This window comes from Solea solea, chromosome 19 (assembly GCF_958295425.1).
Source record: "Solea solea chromosome 19, fSolSol10.1, whole genome shotgun sequence".
Taxonomy (NCBI): domain Eukaryota; kingdom Metazoa; phylum Chordata; class Actinopteri; order Pleuronectiformes; family Soleidae; genus Solea; species Solea solea.
The window spans coordinates 6,362,676-6,381,189 of record NC_081152.1 but is presented as its reverse complement, the minus strand read 5'-3'; the positions used below and the strand labels follow the sequence as shown (position 1 = coordinate 6,381,189).

The window sequence follows — 18,514 nt, the reverse complement described above, 5'->3', positions numbered from 1 at the left end:
ACATATTCTGCATTTGTTAAACAGAGCCTGTTTTTCTCTGAGACCAAACCACACACAAAATACACTCATGCTGCAGTGCAACACTGGAAGAAGCCAAAAGACTCTTAAAAGATCCCGTGGGTAAGAATGAGTGACATCTAGTGGTGAGACTGCAGAGTGTTACAAGCAAAGGATTCGCTCACCCCTATCGAGCCCAACGCTGTCAGGGAACTACACAGACTTTCACATATAAGAGAGGATGTCATTCTTTCAAGTTTCTACTTCAAAACAACCCACTCTAGCTTGTTTGCCCATCGGTTGCTGCAGAACATGGCGACACAAGAGGACGACCCTTGCCAAAAGTACTTCAATGAGGCTTATTCTTAAGCTACAAAACCAGAGGATTATAGATAAAACAAACATACCTGGGTGGTATATTCAAATTAACCCTCTCCTAAATGTTACACACTGAAACTTTAAAGGCTGATTTTATCAAGTGCATTGCAGTTATTGTGAAGGGACAGATGAGCAGTGGTGGTACAAGATAAAATACCTGTCTTGTCACATAATCACCACTAAACTACATCTAAAATCATTGGTGGCACATGCCACGGATCTCTTTTGCAAACCACTGACAAAAAAAACAAAACAAGTATGGTACTTAGAGGGCAGATGCCTCTTGCTGTGACCATACAAACCATGTCAGAAACCAAACCACAAACCAAACCACCTCAGCTTACAGCAAGTTTACTTCTCTTTTCACTGTATGCTGTATGTAAAGAAAAGGTCCAGGCTGAGAAACTCACAGATAAAACACAGCATTCAAAGATTACATTTGTCTGAAATTCATTCATTTAAAGAAACAACACTTTATGCTAGAAAAATCTTTGTCAAAAAAAAAAGTCTCTCTTTAATTTAATTGATGGTTGAAATCAGGTTTCTTTCTTTCCTGTCTCACTTTAGTTCCTGACTGGAAATTGCAGCCTCCTGAGTCAACTGAACTAAGTGGCCTACTGGTGAAATCAAATGTGTTGTTCATGCTCACCACCTCTTGGTGGTAACTGACTCTGGCAAAAGTCAACACGGGATCAGACTAAACTACAGAGGGGGAGATGGGAGTAAGGGGAGGAGAGAAAAGGAGTGCAGGCTGAGTATAATTTGGAAACTATGTGGCATATTTTCCATTTTCTACGCGCACTGGAGCCTGTCCTGTCTCCCGACTGGCAGACTCACAGCAGGGGGGCTTTAAACTTTTTCTCGCAAAAATATCCGTCTGCTCCCACAGTAACCGTTGGCTCTGATGGGTCAACAAGATTTAAATCACTCCTCCATCACCTCACCCTCATGACGAGCACGCTATGAGCGACAATAAAACGAGAACGAACCAGAAACGGTGGAGGAATTTGGCACCCGTGATTATGTGTAGGGGGGGAAATGATTACGCTAACTCACGCCACAAACATCTGTATGTATGTCTCATTAAATTATTTGATCATCCAACACTGCTCCAGTCTTCAATGCAAGGTTGTGATTAACAGTTATGAGTTTCTTATAGGCCTCTCCCCTATAGCTTGGCAGATCAACTTTCGGGGATTGAAGTGGGGGGAGTGATGTCATATTTCGTTCTTTATGTCTGCTCTCACTGAACAGCAGAGAGGTGAAAGGTCAGCTGGCTCAGCATCAGTCACATCAGTCGGCCTCTGTTACTAATTATTATTGAGGGCCTCAGCCTCACAGACTAATCCCCCTTTAAACAAGCACAACTCTGACAGGACAAAGACAACACTATGCCTTGTGCCTCTCTGTGAGCATTCTGTGTGTGTGTGTGTGTGTGTGTGTGTGTGTGTGTGTTGTTATACAGGCAGCATCCAAATTAATCTTGTTCTTTCAACTGGGTGAAATCAAAAAGTATATTACATTATGATGCATGTCAGGTAAGAATGAACCAGAGAACGCTTCCTGTCATATTTATCTTTCATCTCCTTCCACAAAGCCTTTAAACAAATACAACGGAAAAGAAAGGCAGAGGGAAAAGCCCTTATTCTAAGAAAATCTGCTTCTTAAAAAGCTCTGTAAACAGAAATGTCACCAACCATTCATGCAGGGATCCCAGACACCACAAATAGAAATATAACGGTTTTACTAATAGGTTTTAGCCACAACGAGGCCAAACTTTAAAACAGCAACAACAGATGCCGAGTCGAGCAGCAAACAAATGCAGCGCAGATGGGAGAAAAAAGACCAGAACACCAGAAACATGAAGTTCTTTTTGTGGACGATGCGGAATATCTTGCACCTTAAATTAAATTTGATTTGTAATTTTTTGCGTGCGCACAAGTGGGTGGCAGAGGTTGGGGAATCTACACATCTATGAAAGATGTGGCCACTGCCACAATCTGTATTCTGTGCCCACCATGACGTGGAGAATGGAGATTTGAGACCACCATCATCTGCACCACAGCCATATGTCATAATCTGTTGAAATTAGTAATTTTGTTCACTTTAATCTCATTTTCTTTAAAGTTTTGAATCAAAGTCCTGTTGGTCTGAAGGAAAACAGCATCTGCGGTACAGTAAGGGGAGATAAAAATAATAATTCACTTTTACCACATTGGTTCAAGATCAGGTTCATATAGAGGGGCATATGGACACAGCTAAATGGAATTACTGGTGAATATAGCTGACAAGAATGCCTCTCAGCAGGCCTACCTACACCCATAGAACAAAACCAAGAGCAAGAAATAGATCAAGAGTACAGTGCCTACCTCAAAGACTTCTTCATCAAGTATTCTAGTTCCAAATACTATAATTCCTTTGGTATCGATGATGGGGTCGGGGCTTCGGAGCAGCTTCTGGGTGGTCTTCTTTTTACAGTCCAGAATGAGGGTGATGGTCTGCTTGTGCACACTGATGGCCACTCGATGCCACCTAGAGAGGGAGGTGAGGTTAATTCACACACGTACTAGGTTACATGCTACCCACTTAGCACACAGCTAACTTTTGTGTTTGGCTTCAAATTCAGCCCGTCCTTATTTCTTCTGGGGTGAAAGACTCTCATTTTAAATTCAACAACTTGATACACACACATACTCGGGGTGAGCGATTTAGGTAACACGTTTGACTGCGTGCACTTTTTCTGACATACAAAGTGATTTGATTTGCGATATAACCTTTTAAATAAAGCCTCAGTACAATAATGCCTGTGTAATGCATTTAAGACAATATGGAGCGTTAGCACATCGAATGAATAACGTCTATACTCTAATGCAATGAGATATGAATTGTTTCTAACAGTTATTAATGACTTTAATTTAAATTGTCATAGTATATAGATAAGAAGGACATAAAATATCAGTCATTTTCTATTTGCAAATGTTTGTAGATTTCAAAATAAGAGCTCCGACACAAACTCCGGTCATCTAATGCACAATATCACAGTTGAACCCCAGCACTGATCTCTTCATTAAAGCCTAGCACATAGACTCTGATTAGAGGGGAAGTGACCAAAGCAACACATTCTGATACTCCATTATCAATCAGTATTTTAGGAAAAAACTGTGACTAACGCTCCTAATGCTATTGGGATTGAGATGACCTGAGTGCTCTGCACAGCTGCCCTCCTGGCTTTGGCCAGGAAATAATACTATCATAAGAATAATAATACACAGGACGGTACACAAAAGAATAAACATAGCAAAATTCAGGACGATATATTTGTTGGACTGACGTAAAGTCAGCGTTTATGGTCTAAGAATTACATTTTTTTCAAGTTCATGGATGGTAGGAAGACTCGGAATAGTTTGATAACTTGCCGTCGGCTAAATGGGAACTGCCTTTACAAATAAAGAGGACATATCGCCACCTAGTGTAGCAGAGTAGGACACATGTCATTCAATAAACCGGGACACGTTTCATTGATGGTGAAACCTACTTTCCATCAGCTAGGTTGACTCCTCTGAACAGGGGGTAGTCCTCTGGGCTGGGTTTGCCTGTGCTGTCCTCGTAGAGGAACACTGGAGACCGTCCCACTTCCAGTCCGAGCTGCTGGATGCCCTGTTCGTTGTACACGGACAACAGGAAGGACTGGCTGCCCTTCTTTGGCTTCACTGTGGCCAAGATGGAAAAATCCTCTGGGAACACATCACCTGGCAGGAGGGAAGGTGGATTGGACAGAGAGCGAGACATGTTTTGGAGCAAAATAAGTAGTAGTAACAATCCATCATTGTGAGAGGAAAGAGAGGACAAGGAAAGAAATACCACTAAAATATTTGTGTTCAGGATGTCATGATATTTTTAGGAGACGGAGAGCTCTTCAGTGTCAAGAGGGAATAAAAAAAAAGTTGTATTATTTTTACTGCTAATAGAAACAATGATAATTCCGACCAATGATAAAAGCCACAAAGAGGAAGTTAGACACAGAAGTCCAAAGTGGGAGTTTTTCCAGCAGGATTAAAGAAGTATAATGACAAAAGCATGTGATCCGGAGAGACTTAGTTGAACGATCCTTCAAACCCTTCCTCTCCATTTCTCTCTTCAACCACAGCTGATCGATCTAACAGACACAGAGTTGGAAAAGTGGAAATCAAAGTCCAGTCTTTATAAAGGGGAAATAATTAAAGACACATACTTGTGGAAATGTCAATACCATAAATAATTTTGTATTCAAAAGCATAAAAGTTGCAGAAACGGACGTGTTCTTCCGTCTGCATGGTTCCACTATGCAGCTTCAATTATTTCCTCCATTTTGCTGAAGTGTGTGTGGCACATGTGCCAGACAGACTCCGTTCGTGGGGTGTTCTCAGGACCCCAGTATGAGAACAGATCTTTCCAACTTTCCAAGCAGACTGTTGCTCGCTAATGTAGAGGTCACACTCCACTTGAGTCAAGCACAGCTTTCTGGTCTTTTAGATTGTTTAAAAAAAAACAGAGGCAATCTTGATTATATGCCAATCTCTATTCTTGGAAACCTGGATTATGTTTAACATAAGCAATAAGGACTCCGGTAGCTGTTTCTGGGCTTATGCAGAGCAGATTTCCAGACAGCCGGAAAAAGAAGGGCAGAGTCTGTGGCTACAGTGGTTTTGTAGCACCTCATGCAGAAGCTAACCCCCTAACTCTGCTTTAGGGGTGGAAAATGCAAAAAAAAAACTGGTGTGACGAGGTGGCCAATCAGAAACTATGGGGGGAAAAAGACAAATCAAAGGGAATGTGGTGTGGAAACCTGAGGTTGGGAAGAGAAAGTGGAAAAGTCAAGATGGGAAAAGAAAAACAGAAATTTGCCACTATTATCCATTTACTTATTCTTTTGCTTGTTGTCTTTCACTGAGTCAGCATCTGGTTGCCTGTTTGCCTTCCTGCCTTCGCTATCATCCCTTCATTAATGCCAGGCATCGAACCACATGCCGAGAGAACCACATGCCTTACGTCCTCAGGAATTTAGCTTGGCATCGTATGAAAAAGCATCGTTTTCATGGACAGATGCTCCGGGGGAGACAGTGGAAGGCCGAGAACGGCAGAGATTCAACATAAAAAAAGCGAGAGATGAGACAGAAGATCCTTCCGATGGATGGCGGACACATGATAACTGTAGCAGGAAGAATGTGAAAGAGCCTTTCATGGAAGAAAAGTGGGAAGGATCGTCGACCAGAAACCAGATGAGCGAGCGTTTGTCACTACCTCCGGTTGAACGTGAGCCATGTCTGGTGCAAAGAAAATGACTCAGTTTTGGCTCAAAAGCGGCTGTTTGCGTGGTTCAAGGGTCAGCTGAGGGGCAACAGGGACTCCATGCCACAGAGGAAGAAGAAGAAAGAGTGGGGGGGGGAGCATTTATTAAGCAGTTGGTGTCGGATTGTTGAGCACTGCTGATAAAAAATGTCGTACAATCATTAATGTCAGTGTGCAACTAATGATTATAACTTGGGATGGGAAATGCAAAATCCTATATGTGCACTTACAAATATAACATGTAAATACAAATCAGCAAAAGCCCTTTAGCTGAGTCATGCTTGGGCTTTTTATTCTTCTTTTTGGGAAAACAATATTTGTTACACTGTTGTAGAATGATGTGTTTGAAATGACTCGGCACAAGATGTGTTATTAACAGCTCCGTAGTTCATAAACGGTCTAAAATGACTGTATCGGACTAATATCGGTAAATACTCGAGTTTGGTATCGGACACAAAGGAAGTGGTATGGTGGTATGGTCCAGATGTTCACGAATATATATATATATATATACATAAATATATATATATATATATATATATACATATATATATATATATATATACATATATATATGAAAAAAAGAGGGAAAGTGAAAGACTAAATGTGTGCACTTTTACTCCTCACTCTCTCCTCAGGACCTTATTACATTGCGACAGAGGAGGGTCATTCAGAAAAGCTCAGGTTTCTCTGGAATGTGTCTCTCAGGCTGCTACTTAGGCCACCAGATGAGAGATAACTCATTCTTCATTTAGTGTATGTGTGTGTGTGTGTGTGTGTGTGTGTGTCTGGACTGAAAAGGCTGGTAGTTTACACTGGCAGCAACTCTATCAGCATCAGACTGAAGAGGTCTGGGAAAGTCAGGGACTCAAGCCCAAACATCTCGACCAGTCGAATAGACACACTCCATCATTTTTATTTTACTTCAGACGAAAACATCAAAATATATATACTTTGATGGAAAAAAAGTCTTATAAGTTCAAGAAGACAGAGAGAATGGTTTGCCACCCACTCTTAATGTCCACACGGGTATTTGACGTACACCTTGGTTACTCTTTTCTAGTAAGTGTCAAAGAACACCTTGAAAGTCGGTGAGAAAGAGAGGGAGGGACGGTTTCCCAGGCTACTATCTGTCAGTGTGCACGCAAGCAGCTAAATGGGGTAGAAAGGTTTGTGTTGTGCAATTGGTCATTCAGTCATCACTGTGTCCAAATCCCTCCGCCTGTATAAGACGAGAAACAACATTCCAGCGGAATTGCACACTGCTGCAGCGAAAGTGTACCTGCCAGTGCAAAAGCAACAGAAACGTGGACAAAGGACGTAGAGGAAGATGGATGTGCACTGCATGTAGGAGGGTGACCCAGAGTGCAACAGGCTCTGATGGAGCAGACATGCCAAAATAAAATCTCATGTCGTTTGACAGTCTGGAGAATAAGTACGATTTTGGTCCAAAGAGTGGGAAACTTACACTTCTGCTTGTACGTCTGCTGGCTCATCCTCACATTTAAAAGTTAGTGTTATCAACATGAGCTGTGATAATGTGAATGCATATCATGCAGAATTTCTCAATGATAATTAACTAAGTTCTTCAAGCTACTAGTTAAAATTAAACTAGTGATATAATATAATAAATACAATTCCCTAAGGACTATATCACTCCTGAGCCATGTCAGCATGCAATATGAGCGATTTAACAGCGTGAGGTTTTAGCTCAGCTCTTTGAGTTCCACTGCTTGCAGAAGTGGAAACATCTACTCAAATGACCAGGGCCATCTCGCTACAGCAGTCCAGATTATAGAACACAGAGGCTGTGAGTTATTGTACTATCTGTGCAATAAACTAGTTGTTGTGCGTGACACCAAGGGCAGGTGGTGAAGAAAACTCACAACTGTGTGGCCATTTGAATTTGCATATTCACATTCAAGAGATAGATAGATAGATAGATAAGATATGTGAAGTACATGGAATAAAAGTTCTAACATGTCTGTTAGACTGCTCCATTTTCCTGTGTCTTCCCTCCCCATCCACATAATGAAGGTAAGAAAGGGACTCTTGTGTTTTCAGTGCCTCCATAGTTTCAAATGAATCATCCCTTCCACATGTTTGCCTAATGATTGCATGTCTGAACTTGTTCTTTTCCAACACATCATCACAGACTGTCTGTGGTTGTGGGGGTCACAGGCCAGTGTGTTCTCAATCAGAGCTACTGTGGCTTTTATTACCAACGCGAGAGTCATGGCAGAATGAGCTAGTGTACATGACCTTTGTTTTCTTATGTGGGCTCTCATTTAATTTGTACCTTCGGGATGCAGGATGTTGCGTTGAAAATTTAGGCGAACTGGACCTCCAGGCTTTGGGCCAAAGTCATAAATCAGTGGCAAACTAAGTTAAGGAGGGGGGTTGGATAAAATGATCTCACAAGTTTAGCTGCCTTCTGGAATATATTAGCTGTATATTCACCGAGTGTTGAGTATGAAGGCATCACATCACTGACACTGGCTTTTAAGGCCTTCAAGCCACTAGTTATTCTGTTTGCACCTCAAGAGTCCGTGGTGCCTGTTGAGAAGTTGGTTTTCTTTTATGCACACTGTTATTTTGGATGATCCACAGGAGCATGTGTGTAATTATAGAATGTGCTTCTGTACAGAGACTCTCATGAGCTCTGCTGATACAGAGAGCTTCAAAGTGGAGAGTATTTCTTTGATTGGAGAGCATGATAGGACACGCAGGCTGCAGGAGCCCTGTGGCTCTGCTCTAAGCCCCAAAGCAGAACCATGATATGGATCAAAGGTCCACTAAGGCCAGTGCAGCATTTGAGAGGACCATGACTGGGGCTGCCAAGCTTAGCTCACAGGAACGGTTATTATTTCTCCCTCTTTTTCTGCATGGAGACCACATCAATGTTCTCTTCTGTTGCTTTCCTGTGTTTTCCAGCTGCAGAGAAGCCAATCTATATTTTAGAACTTGGTTGTCTGGGTCACATAAAATATGGTTTTGATTTTATTTTTGGTTTTTTTTTTCGTACCGAGGAAAGAAAAAGAACACAAAGAACGGGCCGCGTGTGTCTCGGCGGGCAGTTAAGATGAAATACAAAGTGGAAGAACACTGCGAGGTAGCAGCAGTGTAGAAGAAATGACAGAGGGAAAATGATGGCGCTTGAGGGAAAATAAAGAGGAGGAGGAGGCGGAGCAGGAGGGAGAGAGAGAAGCGAGGAAAGATTGTCAGAGAGGGATGAGAGAGCGGAAAGTACTACTGCAGCTCACCATAGAGCAGTAACCCAAAGCCACGTCAGCGCAATACAATGAGGCGAAAGTAGAACCCCAGACTTCCCTCCCCTCTACCACCCCTATTTTCACTGCTTTTCCACTGTCTAGCTCCTCCTACTGAATCAAATATTACAGGGCTGAGATTTGTATGCATCCACTGTGTTTTCAGCAAAAGGAATCACCATGCATTATCATGCCTTTTCTGTGTCTTTCAGCATTTAATTGTGTGTGACTAAGGACTAACTAAGTGTCCGCGCATTTCTGACATCTTTACAGTAAAAGGGCTCACAGTCAAATATTTAGACATGCTGCGTATGTTTACGTGAGGGATAAACAGGGAGTTGAAAGATAAAACACATGCACGAGTAGGGCCTGAAGTCCCATAAACTAAAGGTACAGTTGACATAAATAATGAAGTTATAGGAGCCAAAAAACCTCTACCGGGACGAGGAGAAGGACAAGAGCAGACTATGTGAGAGGAAAAAGTACAGTTTGCTCTCCAGACATGCTTAAACTTTTTTACTCCTACTTTGCTATGATGTGGCGCATAAGGTCATAAAGCTGACCAGATGGCAAAGCTCTCTGTGTAGCAGGAGGACAATGATAAGTTAAGGATCTAAGAGAGAAGCCACAACATCTGCAGTCTTTGACTACGAGTGCAGTATGGAAAGAAAAAAAAAAAATTAAAATTGGATTTGAATTTGAATGGCTTTAAGGCTTTTGAGATGTTTTGTTTCATGTCCAAAGATAATAATCACAAAGAGATGCTTTGAGGGATAAACGGAGATGAAGGTATTACTACAAAGAGGAAGAGTGTGTGTGTGTGTGTGTGTGTGTGTGTCATGGCAAACTCACCTGGATACAGCTGTTTGGTTGGAGCGCTGAGCTGGGCATCTTTGGATACTCTGTAAGCCACGTCAGGTCCTTGTGTCGACCGTCTATGTGAGCAGAAACCCGTTGTTTTTGTAACACCCTCAGGTAAACTGTGAAAATCTAAAATCTTCAAGAGGTCTTCTGGTTCCGCTACAACGTAAAAAGAGACAAAAAACAAACAAAGGGTGTTAGATTTTATTTATATTGATACAGCACACGTTGCACAACACCAAAAGATAATTGGACAAGTATTCACAGCTAAGCTAAATAACGGATCGAGTGACCAATCAAAGTCAACATTCTTTTGTGCAAACCCCTGAGGCAAACATTCCAAAAGAATATGGTAACACATATCAGCAATATAACACCAGCATCACTTCCAAAATCATCACGCACATATTCCAAATGTGACTCCATCATAATGTGAATTTCTGGTGACACGAATCCAACACTTTTCTCTTTTTAGTCCATATATAAATATTCTTGAGACAACTCGTAAAGATTTACTGCAGATTTATTCTCTCTTTTTTCCGTCTTTTGCTGATTCAGATGCACTAAAATACTCCGATTTGACTGTTGTTTTTCAGAGGGAACCTTTTTTTCCTCATCCTCTTGGGCACTGAACAGAGATGTGCCCATTTATAGATCACCATGATCATGGGTTTCAGCTGCAGCGAAAAACCAATCCGTCCATCATTTCCCCTGCAATGCTAAATCTACCGCCGCCTCCTTTTGGCCACAAGCGTGCAATTAGCACACTCTCAGGCCGTCCGTCCCGGCTGTCACCAGGCCACCACAGAAGTATACTGGTTCAGAACAATGTGACATGGGGTTTGACCCTGCACCGCACCCTCACATGCCAAAACCACCCAGGACAAACAGCTTTTCCTGCAGCCAGATGCAAGCTACACAATGACACACATTAACATCCAGAAAGGGACACTAGGTCATGTCTTTAGGGACAGCCACACAGGGAGGGGGGCTGTCAGAATGTTTTAGAGGAGGGTAAACACTAAAGTGAACGAGCAAACCAGATAACAGAAGGACTTTATGGCACAGGAATTCAGGGAATAAAACAAAAGACCAAAGCAAGCATGCAGCGGTTTTGTCTGAGATGCATTTTTTTTTTTTGTGCATTGCTGTGAAGAATGTCGAGCATCAAATGTATCCCATAGTCGAAGTTTGAAAGCTCACACACAGACCCACACAGGTAAAGCAGGGTTAATGTCGGGCAACAAAGACCACACAAAAAGTTCAGAAAAAAAAATTATTCAACAGGGCCATCCATCTGGGAGTGAAGGGGCTGCTGGGAATGGCAGACAGGCAACTCGGCAGAGTGAAAGAAGAGTGTTTGTACGTTCTGCGTTGCCCTGCAACAACCTCCAGCTGGATGCCATTACACTGACTCACGTGCAGCACAAGTCAATTAAAAAAATCAACATTCTTAAACAGAGCTCTGTGTAAAATGCTGGTTCTGCTGCTCGTGTTTCATGACAGCTGTGCAGCCACGGTGGATAAAAGCCTTTCTGTGCTTTGCATGTATTCCATTATCCAGTACTGTATCAAATAAGCATCTGGAAAAATGGTGCCACGATCAATATTGAGTTGTATTTTTTCTAACTCAGCTTCACAACCGTTGAACCCTGAAGTTTGAAAGCATTGTCTGTTTCCCAGCTGTCCCACAATGATGTCAAAGCAGTAGGCGTCAGGCAATTACTTTTGGGCATTGCACTGGCTTTTACTCCAGCCATCATAGTGGATAAGTGCAAAGAGGTTTGGGCTCCATCCATCTTCTACTGCTTTATCCTCCACATGAGGATCGATGGTGTCAATATCAGCTGACATAGGGCCAAAGGTGGGGTACACCCTGGACAGGTTGCCAGTCCATCACAGGGCCAAATAGAGACAAACAACCATGCACTCTCACACTCACACCTAGGGTCAATTTAGAGTGTCCAATTTGCCTAATCCCCAAATCTGTATGTTCTTGGACCATGGGGGGAAACCGGAGAACCTGGAGAAAACCCATGCACACATGGGGAGAACATGCAAACTCTATGCAGAAAGGCCCTGGTTCAGACCGGGTTGCAACACCGGGGGTCTTCTTGCTGCAAAGTCTAACCACTACAAGAACCGTGTGGGAGGTTTTGGCTCTTGTAGTTAAATTTAAAAGTTAGTCACAGTTGAGTAAATGTAGTAACACATGCACACCCATGAAACACTTACACATATACCGGTACATAAACATTTCCTGAAATCACCCCAGAATAAAATGCAGGTCTCCATTCAAAGCGGATGAGAAGGAGTCCATCATTACTGAAGATGAGGCTGACATCACTTTAAGTACTTCTCATTTATGTGTCAAATAGTGATACTATAGTACTGGTTCAAACAGAAGACCCTGGTCTCTGGTGAGGAGGTAATAGGTACACTATTCCACCAAATTAAAGAGTAGTATAAGTATTATTGTTGATAGGCAGTATCTAAAACATAATCAGTAATGCATGCATTTGCAGCACTGACATCAGACACTAAATTACCTGACGCTATAGACAGCGGTGTGAAATATGTGTGTGGAAACTATGAGGGGTGATATTTTGTGAGATAAAAGTGATAAGTGGTGTTTTCCTGCACAGGATGTTCTCATCTCTTCTCACCCTTTCTGCTTCTTTCCTATATATCATGCAGGAAGTGTCTTTATGTGGAACCCTGCGGACTATAACACGGGGGGGGGGGGGGGGGGGGGCACTCCATGCACACACCACACCCAACTCTTCCCCAAAGCCGCAGAGTCCGTCGGTTCGAGTGTGCGAAACGGGTAACAACATTCATATTCCATGATGCGCATACCACAGAGTGGCAGAGCATCTGAGCAAGTGAACGTCTTAACAAAGAGACAGCTTTGTCTGTCGTCGGTTCATAATGAAGAGACAGGCCGAAACTCACCCACCAGCCAAAAAACATCCATCATTCACTGTGATGACAGACTTTGACTTAATGAGTTTGTCAGAAATCCTGGGTCCTAGGGTGTGTTTTTATTTCTATTTCTGATATAGATGATGGTCTGAACACTAGTTGAACTGAACATTTTATTTGCTTAATCTTCTAAGTTCTTTAGAGCTTGGAAGACTATTTCCTCTCGAACATCTGTGCTTGTTGGCTGGAGCAGCAAGAGAGATGCCGCCGCTCTGGCCCTAACTAGTTTCCTTGCCATCAGCAGCACAGCTGCTAATATCTTCACCAAGGTTTAGCTTGTGGCTGATGTCAATCATTGGCTTCAAAGAGATTTATAACACTCATAGATCTCTTATTGCTCTCAACAAGCTGTCATCCTGTCAACGAAAGGTTAAGCCAAAATGAGCGTATAACCCTTTCAGAAATGCTCTCAATCCATAGTTAGACGTGAAAAAAATGGCGTGAGTAAGGGCGGCGATTTCTTTTTCTTTGACTGATGAGGTGGAACTTTCCCTGACAGCGAGGCTCAGCAACACTTTGCATTAACGGATGGTATCCTTGTTGCAACTGACAAGACCCACTCAGGGTCATAGAAAAGGTCATTTATTTACTTTTTTATTGCTATAAAATATTGTTGTGTACGTAGCTTAGGATACATGGTAAACCAGAAGACAGAGGAGAGAAATGTGAGCATAATGACAGCAAAATGCAAAAGAATCTCCAACAACAGACGCACTGAAGAAGAAGCTGTTCATCAGAGACATCATATGAACCTTTGGGTGCTGTGAGGCGTTCAGGAGCCCATATGACTACAATAAACTTCTGAAAAGTTACATAGATGTTTATTATTTACACCCGATAGAACATGAAGACAGAGCAACTGAAGCGCAGCGACTTTTTCAGGAGAAACACAGTGTCAAATGATTATACATCATCATTTACACATAACAAAATGATGCGTTTCAGATACATTTGGCTAAAAGACATGACAACCACCCAGGAATGGGAGAATAATTTCCATCTGCTTAATTACAGCGTGTACATTTTAGCACAGAAGATCTTTTATTCATTCATCAAACTGGCAACAAAAGCTAAACTGGTGGTAGAAAATGCAAACTGCTGACAACAAACCCCTTTGAAGTTTTTTTTGTAGGCATTTAGGCGCCTGGATTCGTTTGGAATTTGGCCCTAATAGATGATGCTGGCTCAGGAACATCTTGGCATTTTAATAGCAATGTATTTGCTTAAAAAAAAAAAGAGAATCTTTCACTTCACTAACTGTTGCAAGTGTGAGATAAATCATTTCACTGTTTCAGAAGCACAATGTTTCACAACCAAAGGCACATTTTTTTAACAACCACAAATGTTCCCTGATATGTTCTGACACTATCACGGCTCCCGCTAACCTGCCAGCCTCCAGAAGCACATTATCCCTTGGGCGATCAATCAGTCAATCACTGGAAATGATGTAGAAATCCATAGAAGGCCTGGAATGTTTAGCACAGAGACTAAGAGTCTAAATGATGGAGCTTTATGTGGTCATCTCAAATCCAAACTCCACCTCAGACAGTTACAACCATCCAGCCATAGCACCTCTTCTCCATGTCCTCTTAAATCATCTTTGTGTAGCCTCTTACTACCAAACACACTCGCTCCACTACCTTATATGGACACAATCTTTCATCAAGCCCTGTGTTTTACACAACCTGGTCATGACAGGTACAAATACACACTTCAAATTGTATCAGGTTTAATCAGACTGTTAAAGAAATTATCCCATCAGACGAATTTGCATCATCAACATGACAATAAATAAGTATAAGCAATCATTTATTTGTCATTTGACACTAATTTGTTGAGTCAGACGACTGGTTAACAACTGTAATTTCATTCCAACACTCTGTTTGTTGTAAATGATTCATAAAGGTTCTGTTGGGTGCTTAGAGTTCATCATAACAGTAAGAGTGTCATAACAACAATAACAACATCATAACAGCCATCTCTGCACTCATCTGCAAAGGGGAGGAAAAAAAAAAAAAGGAGGGGAAGTCTCTCACGACCCCCGCTGAGGATTGTTGTGTTGGCTAACTCACACTGACACAAGCTTATCCCATTAACAGCAGCAACTTTTAAGGGAAGGAAACAATTGCCATGAGGACGTCCTTTATTCAGTGCCCGTTAGCAGTTCTTTACCTCCATCAATCAGTCTGTTCTTCTTACCAAGTTCATCCAATTTCCCTTTTTCTTAATGCAGAATGTGGTGCATTACGGTTTTTTTTCCGACTCCCTGGGTTAACAAGAGGTGACCCAGATGGAACAGGACAATTAACAGAATACAAGAAAACAGGAGGAAGGCAAAGGGGAAGCACATTAGAGGATCTCTCGCTCTGGAGACCACCTAGGAGATGGAAAATCCACATTCTAAAATTTATTTTTCAATAAAGCTGAGGCATTTTCTCTATGGAAAATAGCACCTATAGACCATATATAAAAATGTGTGTTTTTTTTCTTCTGGAAGTAGGAGGGGGATTCCACTGGTTGCAGAAATCCCTCGTTTCAGGTCTGCTTCAGTAGAACATGATGCAATTTCTGTAAATGATATTCCCATTTGCAGCTGAGAGTGGCACAGCACCCCCATGACCCCCATGTGGAGGATAAAGTGGTAGAATATGGATGGATGGATGGATGGATGTTCACACTGAGAGGAAAACAGAGTGCAGTCTGTGCAGGTGTCATCTGTGAACTTCCTGTTGCAAAAACCGACATGCCGCTGGTCAAAAAGTCAAATCGCAAGGCCTCAAAACGGGAGTTTTGATTTGCGGCTGGGAACCAAAACAAGCACAAACATGAGCAACTCCACTCTCCTCCCTCTTTGACACACTCTCACACACCTTCATTCATAGATTTCTGTCATCGGCACTCGAACTTCCAGTGGAGGCTCTCCTGACCACATCCTAAGCCACAGGTGTGGATCTGAGTCCCACCTTGTTACGGTCGGGATGTTTACCCACTTAATATGGCAGCTCCCTGGAGAGACCAGCACCCCTGGCACATGATGCTAAAAATACATTTCTAGGTGACCACAGCTCCTCACATCCCAGAGGCAGGTTCTCCCCACCACATACAGTACAGCAACTGTTTACATGACACGGTCTTGTGTACATTTGCACACCGCTATTACGCCGGCTGCCCCCTCGACAGGCGCTGAAGCTTCTTTCATGTTACAGAACGTGATACAAAAAGTAATACTGTGAATACAAAGCATCCTTTGACCCCTATCGTCCCCTTAGAAGCTTTCATCTCATTTCATCCATATATTAACTCCACGAACACACTAGGCCACTATTCCACATGCCAGTAGAGGCTACAGACTCTCCCCTGTCCAGATACATATCACAGGATTATACAAGCTACAGAGATTGGTACAATAACTTATCTTGTTGTTTCTCAAACTTTGTTCCACACCAAGTAAAAGCTTTTTTACTCCCTTTGTTAGGAGTCTCCTTAGTCATGTACACAGTGGAAAACGTTTAAGTGTGACTTAAATTAGTAAGCAAAGAGCAGTATCTTTGAAGTGATGTGCTTGAGGAGAAGCTGTTAAGTTTGATTAAAGCTTTTTATAGGTTTGTTTGCCAGACATGGAGGAGGTTACAGCACAGTAAAGGATAATGAATTCATAAAAGTGTGAATTACTTGAGAAAAACGTGATGAAACCTACTATAATACAGTCCCACTGTGGCGGAGAAAAGTGGGCATGATGTGGTTTTACAAGTATCCTTCCCTTCCCCTGCCTCACTACACTGTCTTTCTACCTTTTCTCTCTCTTTCTCTAAACAGTAGCTTGAGTGCCAGATTCATAATCCTGCTCTTGGCTCAGTGCCGAGGCTGTGGTGGATCCCTTTCCCCTCGAACCTATTCATCTATTCTTCAATTCCACAAATGCACACATGCATATACACACACACTCTGCCTGTAACAACACTTGCTTCTTCCACACGGCACCATTTCATTTGACAGACGGAAGGGTGCCGCACTAAGTGAATTTGGACATTTTCATGGGGGGCGGGGATTAACATTCTTCCCTCTTTCACTGCCCCCTGTCCTCTGGCCCTTCCTGAAGTGAGGCCTGACTCTCCCGGCACATGCTTGACCTGGTGCTGAGGACAAGAAGTAATTAGCGGCTATAAAGAGGACCCTGCTTCTCCTGGAAACCAGCGCAGCTAAATACAAGAATGTCCAATGAGAGACTTCCCCCTCCTGGAGCGCATCATAGACAGGAAGAGTATAAAAGGGTTTTTTTTTGTGTGGTTTTTTTCACCTGATTCTCTTATAGAAAGTCAACTCTTTACTGCAACCTTGATGTGAATAGAGCAGCAAAAAAAAGCCCCGTTTTAAACTACATTAAAGCAAGTCTATGAAAGATTCAAAAGAAGAAGCAAGAGTTCTGCCTTTTAAAAGCTGAATTCATAAGTGATAAAAGGCAGAAAGAAACTTTATATTGGTATTACTCTTCATTAACATGTAGTATGGCTACATCTCATTGTTTAGCAAGGTTTTTTTTTAAAGAGAAATTGTTTAGCTGAGGTGGAAAGCCACTTGAGTCGGAACACAAGGCCTAAAACAACTGTAACTTTTGTCACATGGAAGTGAAACGGTTGCAGCTGCATTAAAAACAACAAAAGCAAAAAAACACAAAAGCGTCAATGAGCAAACACAAAAACGAAGAAATACACCCATCGACGGTGACCTTCACGTGCCTCACATGTGACCCGACGTGGGAATCATACTGCAGGTATTACTCCTGCTAGATTTAACACATTATATACACGACATGGAGATCGTGAGAGAAAACACAAGTTACTGCACACGTACAACACATGAGTAAACTAATGCAAGCGCAGACCTGACGAGGACGTCGGGTAGCAAGATGGCAAGCAATCCCAAACACCTCAACGCTGCAGTTTAATTAAAAGAGAGTCAATAGCTACACTGTCTCCTCTGCACTTTCCACAGAAACACTGCACCAACATGTACAATGTACAATGTACATGGCCTGGTAGCCTGTATCATTTCATTGTCAGCAGCTTTGTTGGAATTATTGGATGCAGTTTGAATGCTAGCAGCTCTGAGGAAATTTCTTATTGGCCAACTTTAATCCAGACTTTTTAGGACACTGACCCAGTGACCTCATCCTGAGAGTCACATGAATACAGCAGGGAGGCAGTGGAAGATCTTTCTGTTTATACGCTCGATACGCCTTCATTTCCTTGCTACCAGCTCATACTGATGTGCATCATTACATATTCAAGACTAACCCCTGCTTCTAATCACAAAACAACAGGAAACAGCAAAAAAAAAAAAAAAAAAGACAAGCAGACAGCCTCAGGAAAAATGCACCCACAATCTGCAGATAAAGTGTCTGTCTCATACATAGGAACCCAGACACTTGGGTCTGAAAGCTGATCCAGAGAACAGAGAGTTATTCTGACCACAGCCTCTCTTCTGTGAGTTTGCCTCGGTGGTTAAGTCCAACTCTTATTGCTTTAACAGGGGGAAAACCAGATGGTTTACTTCACTGTCTCCGTGCTGCAGCTCATGGCGGAGAAGATAAATCGCTGTCTGCCGTCCGCCGCAGACCGAGATGGAAAAACTGAGTCAAGATTCCACAGTGCACCTCTCAATGCACACCTTTGACATGATGCTACAGCGACGCTACT

The 18,514-nt window shown here is 42.3% G+C and overlaps 1 protein-coding gene across 2 annotated transcripts in view; it reads right to left on the bottom strand.

Moving 5' to 3' along the window:
- The window catches only part of col5a1 (procollagen, type V, alpha 1), a 78,774-nt gene that overhangs the window by 52,202 nt on the left and 8,058 nt on the right, over positions 1 to 18,514 (bottom strand). For both annotated transcript variants that reach the window (XM_058617733.1, XM_058617732.1), the window contains exons 2-4: positions 9,825 to 9,992; positions 3,911 to 4,124; positions 2,745 to 2,907 (exon numbers count right to left, since the gene is read on the bottom strand). In XM_058617733.1, coding sequence (XP_058473716.1) covers positions 2,745 to 2,907; positions 3,911 to 4,124; positions 9,825 to 9,992 — 545 coding nt within the window. The remainder of the gene's footprint in view (positions 1 to 2,744; positions 2,908 to 3,910; positions 4,125 to 9,824; positions 9,993 to 18,514) is intronic.